This window comes from Drosophila navojoa, chromosome X (genome assembly GCF_054131105.1).
Source record: "Drosophila navojoa isolate 15081-1374.11 chromosome X, UAZ_NAV_1.0, whole genome shotgun sequence".
NCBI lineage: Eukaryota > Metazoa > Arthropoda > Insecta > Diptera > Drosophilidae > Drosophila > Drosophila navojoa.
Genome location: NC_142895.1, coordinates 8,405,001 through 8,416,184, shown reverse-complemented (window position 1 = coordinate 8,416,184; position 11,184 = coordinate 8,405,001). Strand labels below are relative to the sequence as shown.

The window sequence follows — 11,184 nt, the reverse complement described above, 5'->3', positions numbered from 1 at the left end:
GCGTATCAGGTTGTACAAATGTAATCGGTTTCATCAGGCTCATCGATATGTTTTTTTACGATAACTGACAGAACATTCTCACCTACTGCCTAACGAGTATTTATCAGGTGAAGGCTTTTCAAGTTTTCAAACTAAACTATGTAATGCAAATATTTTCAGTGCCTGTGGTCAAATTCATTGTTAAACCAAGTACTAAAAATCAGTTCGGCAGTGTGACCAAATTCATCGTGGTTGTCTATGCTGCCGCTGCGATTGGACTCGATTACAGGGCTACGGTGGAAGAATGATTGAGATGCCCTGGCAACTGTGTATCGATAGTAACGTAACGATAGTGCCATCGATTGCTTTGCTGCTCTAACTGCTGCAGCAAATTGTATTATTTTTTTTTTTGTTATTTATTAAATGAAGTTGAATTAAGTTGATTGCTTTGCGATGTCAAAGTTAATGTACAACCTGAACGCGTCTGAGCGCAATTACGCATTGTGATAACGTGAAAGTAACGTAAGACGCGAGCGCTTGTGCTTTGCGGGTGTGCGTGTGTGCCAAGTGTATGTGATTGTAATTCTGCGTATGTGTATGTGTGCGTATGCGTATAATTTCGGTGTGCGGCTGCAGAAGGCAACGACACTGCGCGCCGCTGGCCAGCCCCAGCACCAGCACCAGGAGCAGCAGCAGAAGCGGCACCAGCAAAATACAACAAAACAAATTCAATGCTGTCAACAGCTAAGGAAAACAAAATGAGCCTCTTGCATAAAATAGGTGAGTTAAAATAACGAGATAAGGAATATTTGTTGAGCCTTAAGTTTTTGTTATTCCTATGACCAACACCTGCAACAACAGATTAACTTTACTTATATGTATATGTACATATGTATGTATGTTTATGTACATACATATACCCGGCGGCATCAGCAGCATATGCATGTGTGTATACATGTGTATGTACATACGATGTATGTGTGCATGCTACTGAGCTTGTTAATTCCTGCAAATGATTCACAATAAGCACGCACAATAACAACAACAGTTAGACAAAAGCTACAATCCTGTTTCTTAACTCCCGTTGACTTTGCCCACCCACACTCGCACACACACTTACAAACATACATTAACGTCTTCGTTGGCCCAAAATGTGCATTCGGTTTATGCCGTTGGTTTATCAACAAGTCTATTTTTAGTGCCTGCGACTCGCAAAGTGTTAAGACTGAAGTAGCCCACGAAATATGCCTGTGTGCGTACATCCGCATCTGTATGTGAGTGTGCTTCTGTATATGTACATGTATACATTTGTATATATAGACGTGTATGCTGTGCAACGCAACGGAACACGCCCAGCGCAAGCCGCCTGTTGGCTTCTGACGCCGCCGCCGCCCACCTCCAGGAACTCCTTAGGCTGCATTTTATTTTAATACTTCTTCCATTTTTCTCATTTTCGTTTGTTCCTCCTTCTCGCTCTTGCTCTTGCTCTCACGCTCATGGCGCCCCTAGCACTTGCTTTCTATGACGCGCGTTTAGCTGCCCATTCGAATTCACTGGAAGGATATTACAGAACTTGATTCACAGAATCAAGTTGCATTTGAGAATGCATGTGAAAGTTAGTTAGATTTCTAGTTAAACGGCTAAAGAGCTGGAGCTTTTTCAGCTAACGGCGAACTTATAAAGGCGATAGGTAATTGAGCAATCCAGAACAGCTTAACCGTTTAACAGTTTAATGTTTCGGCAAGTTTTGACCTGGGTCAATTACATCTAATTGGCAGCTGACATTAGAGATGAGCGCTGATGGGCGATGTGCGTGACACGAAAATTCGAATTGCACGAAAATTAAATTTAAATGTGGAAAATATTAGCTAAGTGGAAATTCAAAATTAAATAGAGTTAGTTGGATCTATGACTGCATTTATATATGTCTAAAACAAATTAGTTCAAATAATGGTAAACATAAAAATACACACCTGTACTTATTTACTCAGACATATGTATTTATATACATACATATATGTATGTAGTTCATGTACATATGTCAAAGCCAACCCGCACTCATCTCTAATGCAAATATTCAATGAGCCGGTAACGTTACCTCGCCTGGTATGAGCTGAAGGTCACGCACAGCTGCCCAGCTAATGTTGCCAGATTATTTACACAAATTGCGAGCGGCTAGGGCAAACAAATTTACATGCTTTAATGTTATATCAAAAGCTTATCAGTTAAGTGATAAAAGCGCGATAGGACAAGCCAAACAAGCAGCTAACCGACCAATCAACCAGCCAGCCGCCCACTCTCCCAACTACGCCCACACACACACACGCATACAGCAACAACTGTCCAAAATGTCCAAGGTCATTAGGGATATTCCGGTTGCAGCCAGAAAAAAAAAAAAATCCAACGAAAAGGCCAATTGTTGATAGCTAATGACCCGCCGGCCGCCCCCTTCAAGCTGAGCCTAGCATGCGCTCAAAATAGAAATAAAAAAGCTTTTCAACTCTACCAGCAATTACCATTAATCAAGTCACAAAGTTATCGATAGATAAGCAACATCTTATAAACACACACACACACACTCACACACACACCCATACACAGAGGTATCTGCACACACATAGAAATGAGCTCCAAACCTCCCTTGCAGGGTTTGTTGCCGCTTGCCTGGGTAAGTTAACTGTAAGTAAGCTTTCATACTTTTGGGCTTTCGACTTTCGGCCTTCGAGCTTTTTGGCCGAGTCAGTTTTTGCGCGCATTTCTCCCTTTTTATTGTTTGTTGTCCGTGCAAAGTTTCAGACGTTAGCAGCCGTCGCAGCGCGCGGCTTGCAAAAAGTAAGTAGTTTATTTTACTTTACTTTTTTCTTTATTATTGCTTTTTTTCTGTTGTTTTTGATTTGATAAGAGCTCTGTTTGATAATGAGGCGACAAAGGCGACAGCAAAATGTTAAGCGCTGATCAATACGCTGTTCGCCAGTGTTAAATAGTGCTAACAATAGCAGTTGCCCTTTAGCTCTGAAACGTTTTCCAAAACTATATGTGACTTTTGAACTGTTGCAAGTTTTGCAAAATATTGATATGTAACTTGATCTTGAAAACGGTAATGGCTATTGATATAAACATCTAACTGAAACCGTTGCAAATGGCATTATAGATAATCGAAATAAGAATCTAAACAAACTTCTAGTGTTGCAAAGTACGATAAAATGTGTAGAGTTTCTGTTACACTGACAGGCTCAAGTTATATACTTCAAACAGCAGCAGCTACTGCAGCAAAATGTTATTAAATATTATCAAGTTTCAAATGGGATTAAGAATAAGCTAAACAAAAAGTATTAAGTGGAGAACTTAAGATGATCTGTTGAGCTTTTTTATGGCACTTACTCAAGCTGTATACCTTAGATATTTCTGAGTACAGGGTATACAGACAACAGGCATAACAACATCAGCTACTGCAGTAAAGACAACAAAGCGTCGCATCATTCACACACACACACACACACACATATATACGTATAGGGCAAAAGAGAGCAGTTCATTGAAAGTGCAAATGTTGTTGTTGTTGTTGTTGTTGCTGCTCAGCGGGCCGTATGGCCGCCCATTGGCCGCGCGATTAGATTGTAAAAAGCGTCAGCGGTAGCAGCAGCGACGGCGGCGGCGACGGCGACAGCGACGGCGACGCTGACTGGCGCTCGCTCACTCAACACGCTCGCAGCTCCGCGGCTCAGTTAGTTAGTAAACAGACAGACAGACAGTCAGTCAAGTCCATTCAGTTAGACTCACGCGAAATACATATATTTACAAACTACACAGCAAAAAAAAAAAAAAAAAAAAAAAAAAAAAAATAGCCGTAGAAAATTAAAATAAAGTAAACGCGCACTCAACCTCGCCCCGTGATGATATCATCCGATTGTAGTTAGAGGGGTAGGGTGACGACCACCCCCCCCGGGTGCCGCTGCTGATCCTCGGATGTCGCATCAATAATTCGTTGCGCGGCTGCACGATTTACTTGTGCTTCTTCCTCTTCTTCATTAACCGTTTTTGTTATACTTTTTGTTTTTGTTCTGCTTGGGAATGTGCAAAGTGAATTAGTGCCGATATTCGATTACAAATCGTTTACGCATCTCTAGTGCTGCAAAAAAAAAAAAAAAAAAATTAAAATTAAAATAAATAAAAGTTCATTTGTTACATTTGAATTGGATCGTGCATCGATGCGCGTTCTAAACACCGAGCTGCGCCTGCGCTTTCAAAAGCGCAAGCCGCGTCCGTTCAATCGCGCTGCCAGCGCTGATGACGCGTTGCCAGCGACAGAGGCAGAGGCAGAGCAGCGGACTAACGGAACTGTTAGCATGCGTATGTATCAATAAATGAAGGAATGTGCGTACGAGCGCGAGAGTATGAGTGTGTGAGTGTGTGTGTGTGTGTGTGTGGGCGTTAATTGATAAGTGGGAATAACTTTGAACTTGACTGCTGCGGATCGATAAGTGTGCCCATAGATAAGAATGTAATTATTGCGTACGATAGACGTAGAATTGCATTTAACTTGAATTGTTTATTAATTAATTACTTATTAAGAGAATGGGAGTCTAAAAGGGGTAAGATGAAACAGGCATAGAAACTTGCGGTTATTGATCACTACAAGTTGTGGTAAATAATGATGTATATAAATATTATATGTTTATTCAGATACAAAATTCACGTAGGGCCACTGGAAATTATATTAATAATTAAATTATTGATCAATTGTAATGGGGAATATTTGATGAAGCTATATTTGCATTGTATATATTTGTATTATACTTCCATACAAGCTTTAGAAGTATTATCTTATAAATCTACGCAACTTTTTATGCCAATTATCGCATCAATCATATATCAATATACATACATATACTATGTATATGCATATATGCATGGGTCTAACACGACTCTCAACAATATTGTAATAGCCTCAAATGCCAAAGAGCATGCGATAGATAGATACATTGCATGAGCATTCCATAAGTATTTGCTATCGGAATTGTCGCTGAAGTGGGTGGGGCTTAGGGCGGACTCGCTCAATTGATCAATTTGTTTTGCACTCACAGCTGAATGAGCAGGGCAAACTTTTGTGATAATCGGCTCAATCGGCTGGAAGTGGAACCGGATGCTGTCTCAATAAAAATTTATAACAATTGCCAATTGATAATTGTGTGTATGTATGTGAGTGTGTGTGTGTGTGTGTGTGTGCCTATGTGATTGTGCGGTTCTTCATAGATAAGGGAGAAAGTTGAAACTGAAGGAAACTATTTTCAAACAAATTTCTATAAATTAGAATTGTAAAAGAGTGTTGTCAGCCAATTATAGGCATATTCCGAACAATATTTAATATGATATTTGCCAATGAGAATGTTATCGATAACGATAGCTAATTGTATTGCAAGCAAATTGAACTTTTTCTCCCACTCTTCAATGCATTATAAATGTGTGGATCAAATAGATATATCTATAGGCAAGTTTGAGATAAAGATTTTGGTTTGGTTTCCAATCTAAACAACAACAAAAAATGTAACAACAGTTCGATTATCGATAACATTCGCTGCTTTCACTGCGCTTTCTAATGCGGCCAGTCTCATAAATATTTATGTATGTACATAACTAGTATATTGTATTATCAATGAATGATCTTGACAAATCATTTTGATGTGTTTGTCATTCAGCATCACTCACTCACTCATTCGTTCATTTATTCGAATTTTTTGCCAAATATTGATGATGGCAAAGTGCAAAAGCTGCTGTTGACACTCAACAATGACAATCCATTTAAAGGCAGTCACAAAGCCGTGCGGCCAGGCCTGCCAGGGCTAAAATAGGGAATAGGCCAAACACAAAGCGCACAACGAATCGATTCTATTAACGTCTTTCAATGCCAGCTCGATCCATAATTGAGTGCTGCTATAGTTTGAAATGAAGTATAATAGACTTTTAGTTTTTGCTATCACCGAGCGCCAAAGTAAGAGTGAGAGTGATTTTGTTGGCAGTGCTCGACTATCAGATATCCTCTATGATGGAAAATTTTCATCAACTCATCTTTAGATATGTATAGAGATTTTAATTTGTTTGTACTCAAATGCTGGGCCATGAGTGAGAGTGCTTTTATGGGCAATCATCGACTAGGCATACCCTATATATTTTTAAGTTTTCAGGTCTTAAAGTATATATGTATTTAGATATTTATTCTTTTCTATTCTTAAGGTGTGAAATAAAAGTGAGGTTGCTATCACTTTAAGTGCCTGGCCAAAATATACCCTATAAATTTTAAATTTCAATTAAAGACATTTATCTATAAAGCTTTTGTACTGAAATAAAAGTGAAAGTGCTTTTGTAGGAAGTGCTTGACTAGAACATACCCTATATATTTTCAATAACTCAAGCCATCTTTAGATATATATGGTTTTAGTTGTAGTCCTGATAGGATATTGAAAGGCAGTTGAATTCTGTTTGCAGATAGTGCTACGTATTGCAGAAATTCCAGCTCACCTGTATATACCATATATAGGTGAGTACGGAGAGCAGATGAAACGACAAGCGCACAACAATTAGTTCATTAGAGGTATTTCTCATCCACAGCTTAGCAAGCTCAACTGTTTTGTGCTAAAGCAAAAAAAAAAAAAGCAAGTACGATTTGTAGTTCCAATTAGTAAGACAATATAGGTATTCCGTTGTTATTTCCAGACAGAGAGACAGACAGACGGACATCGCTCGTCCCTGATGGATGATTGTGTTGCTTTACTCTTTCATTCTCAATTTTCATCATGTTGTGAGATGAAAATGCTCGATATCAAATTGTATACCATAAAATTTCAATGTTAACTGCAGTTTGCTGCAATAACTGTACCCATTAGGTGCGCCTGAATAGATCCTTTAAGGGCAGACTGATTCAAGTTCACTATTTGGTTACTTCAATTACAGTTGAAGTAGCGAAATTTCTCGGAACTACCAATGAATATATTTGTATACATATATATGTATATATAATTTTAATTAATTTGAGTAAAATGCAAGTAAGGAAACCCGTTGAGTTGAATACTCGGAAATTAAAGCACTAAGCGAAGTTTTTCAATTTGTTTAATCAGCCGAGTTGATTCAATTTACACAGAAGTAAACTGAAATTCTATTGCGATTCGTTAGAAATGTGAATTTGCTGCTGATTTTATTTTCAAATTTTCCTAGTTCAATTACAGGGGGGGAACAAAAGCATACGTAAATCATAGACACACAGATGTGCTCTCCCACACATATATAAATATATATGTATATATAGTTAGATATAGGTATATATATTTCCAGGTGGGAACAGTACTGTGCGTCCTTCCAGTTCATATCTCTCATCATTTTATTTTTGTTGGTATTTCTCCCGAAATTTATTTGATGATTTCATTTGGAAGGAACATACAATTCATTCACATATATATATATAGATATATATATATTCGTCTATATACGTTTTATGAATCGCTTTATATTTGTTAAATGAAATTTGTATAATTTGTATGCAATTCGCATGCAATTGAGGATATTACTTTGAGACTTAAATCGAAATTTATCGAAAAGCATAGAGCAATCCCAAATACGCATTAAAGCGAGCTCTAAGCGACAAAGGAAATTTGATTTTAGTAAAATCAATGGTCGATTTCCTAGAATTATTCTTTGCCCGTTCCCACGGAGCTGAACTATTTGACCTCTTCAATCCATAAAGATGAGCTGAATAAATTATTTGCTTTAACTTTGGTTACTTTGAGTTGCGGTGGTAATATTTAATGTATTGCGGGTATTCCTTTTACTATTTTTAATACGTTTATTAAAATAATTTAAAGATATTGATTTATACAAAGTAATTGGGGGTATTACCCAATTATTGAAATTTTGCATTATTCCATTCAATATGCATTAATTAGGTTAGGGATATTCTCTAATTATTCGAAAGAGTTTTTTAGAGTTGAAATTTCGATAAAGTGAAGTAAAAATCCAAATTGCTTTAAACAATATACATTTAATACATAAGGGATATTCCCTCTTTGTTTTTAGTTACATTCTTCCACATAGATTTCAAGTTCATTTTGTCTTCTCTACACACAGGAACCTAAGCTTACAATAATTAGTTTAACTAATATACTCCTACAATTCATATATAGATTAGGGATATTCCCTAACAATATCTACTCAGAAAAAAGTCGGCGCTAATCGCGCAACATTCGAACGTATTGAATGAATGGATAAACAAAAGAAGAGAAAAAAAAAAGAGTAAAACGAAGTAGAAGAAAGAAATGAGATATTCGCATGAAATGATTGTGGTATCGAGAACCCAGTGAAATCTGAATAACTATGCTATATGAATAAACTATGTAGATCTGTGTGTGCATGTGTGTATATATATAACATTACTAGGTGTTCGCTTGGTCACGTATGGCACGGCGCTTTCCCTGCTCGTTGTCAACTTGTTGATTGCGCCAAGGGGGCGGTGCTGGGGCTTGTCTCAGTCTTGTCTTTACTTGACTTGACTTGCTTTATGCATTCATATATTATTATTATTTTGTTTTTTTTTTTCTGTTTACTTCATTTTTTGTCTTCTCGTTTTCTTTTAGTTTGTGCATTTCACTTACATTCATTCAGCACTTTTGCTTTCCTATAGATTTCCATTTCATGTCTCGAGCTCTAAACGACGACCAAAACCAACTATGTCATAATTGTTGTTGGCTGGCTCACCTGTTGCCCACCTCGCTGTGCCTGAGCGCTTTTCATGTACTCGCATACCTGAAACGTATCTACTATATTATATATTTATGTATATGTATATGTGTCTGGGCTCACACATACATATATTTGGCTTGTCCATTGTCTGAGTTGTGTGTTTGGCTTTCTTCTGGGCAGTCGACAAGGCGTTAAGTTTTCTTTGCAACACCAAAAATACAAAAATAAAACAACAATAGCAACAACAACAACAAACTTTCATTCTTCTTTGGCTTGTAGTAAAAACATGTTGAGCCCTTTGGCAAAAGGCAAATATGGACACTGTATGGGCATACCCTGTACTTGATTTTGGCATGCACTAGAGATAGATTGAATTTCGAGATTATTTAGTATATGATCTTCCCTTTTCAATATCTATATATGTATACATATTGGTGTTGTGTAAGGCAAAAGGATATATACTCTCAGTGAGCTGTCTCTCTTTGGATAAACCTATGTGGTCCATAATTAGTCGCAACGCTCAATATATGATAATGATAATGATAATAACAATGCTGAAAACAATGATAACAATGACAATAATGATAATGATATTAATAATGTTAAGTATAGTGGTGATGATAATGACAATGCTGAGTATAATGGCAATGATAATCACATTGCTGAGAATAATGACAATGACAAGAGAAATAATGATAATGATAATGATTGATAATGTTGAGTATACTGATGATAATAATGACGTTACTGAGTATAAGGAATTGTCATTATAATTGACAGTGATAATGATAATGATAATGATAATGATAAGGCTAAGGATAAGGATAATGATAATGATAATGATAATGATAATGATAATGATAATGATAATGATAATGATAATGATAATGATAATGATAATGATAATGATAATGATAATGATAATGATAATGATAAGGCTAAGAATAAGGATAAGGCTAAGAATAAGGATAAGGATAATGATAATGATAATGATAATGATAATGATAATGATAATGATAATGTTAGTGATAATGATAATGACAATGATAATAATAATGATAATGGGAATGCCAATGATAATAAGGATAATGACAACGATCATATTTGCAATGATATCAATGAATTTGTAATAGAGAAATTGAATTGGATAAGAATTAGAATAATAATAATGAAGAGCATTATTATAGCTATGATCATAACAATATTTATGATTATTTAAAAGGTATCAACAATATGCTGTTATAATAATATTGATAAAATCTATGAGGCGTCACTTTGGTCGTCCCTTGGGCCAGTGAGTTAAATAGTTTACCGGCTAAACAAATCCCCATTCTTGGGGCCCACCTTAAAATTGAGCGTCCATCCGTTTTGATTTTCAAGGTGAAGTTCAACAAAGAGTGCTACTGATCGGGCTGCCTTTGATATGATAATAATGTTGATTATTGCTAAATGATAATGATGGATAATGCTGAAGAGAATGAATGGGATCCCACTTATGTTGATGATAACAGAAACGATGATGATGATGATTGGCAATGCGTACAATGCGTATGATATGATAATGATAATATGTGTTGAGCTCGCTCAGCCATGACTAATGGGTAATTAATTTATGGGAGCTTTGACTTCTAGAACAGCTGTCCCATATTTGGATAGCTTAGTCATGTTTATGGAGAACCATTTTTGACAAGAAACTAAATTTGAAGATCCAAACGGAAATCAAAATCCAGCCATGAGTCAAAAGAAACTCTATTTTTTTTTTGTGAATTGTATTCAATAGTGCAAATCGCTCATGCAAATCGAGCACAGACCACTGTGCAGCTCTGATAAGATGCGCTTGGGTGGGGTGTACGGGGCTGGGTGGGTGGATTGCGTAGGCGTTGCGATGTTTGTTTTAGTTTGTTTGGTTGTTTAAATTGATGACGGTCACAATCGTAATATACGAACATAGCTTAGAGCGACGACGTCATAGCTGTTGTCTCTTTTGTTGTTGTTGTTGTTGTTGTGGGTGACGTGCAACCCGTCAAGAGATACACCCGCACAAGCACACACACACACACACAGACACACTCGCTTACGCTCATACTTGCTCTGGCTGTCATTAAATTCTCTGTAGGCCTCTCTTTATAGCCAGTTCTCAAGCGAAATGTCGGCGCTGGGTATATGCGTTTGTTTGCTCCAGCCAGACAGCAAAGTAGAACGAACGAGTCCAAACAATATAAAATTATTGATAAATATTGCTTGAGCTAAGCATAAAAGTCTAGAGAAGTTGTTTTTGTTGTTGCCACTGGATGGCAAGGGCAAGGCCAGTTGCTCATTTTGTGTATGCTGGCTATTTACAGGGTATCTGCTAGGCATCTATGTATGTTTATTGTGTTAGCTTTTAGCTTCGTTTTTTATATCTCCTATATAGGCTCTCTTGGCCTAGGCTCTGAATTTTTAGTTTCATTTTCGTTTACGCTCCGAGTTCTTTTCGAC

At 36.9% G+C, this 11,184-nt stretch overlaps 1 protein-coding gene across 3 annotated transcripts in view; it reads left to right on the top strand.

The window, feature by feature from the left end:
- The first annotated feature begins 305 nt into the window (after window positions 1–305).
- The window catches only part of C3G (C3G guanyl-nucleotide exchange factor), a 29,362-nt gene continuing 18,483 nt past the window's right edge, over window positions 306–11,184 (top strand). Inside the window, exon 1 of one of the 3 annotated variants that reach the window (XM_089264204.1) lies at window positions 306–759. In XM_089264204.1, the coding sequence (XP_089120330.1) occupies window positions 711–759 (49 nt within the window). In that variant the 5' untranslated portion in view covers window positions 306–710. Of the gene's footprint in view, window positions 760–2,697; window positions 2,812–3,357; window positions 4,330–11,184 lie in introns of those variants that run through there. The other 2 variants (XM_089264207.1, XM_089264203.1) reach the window with 2 other exon arrangements.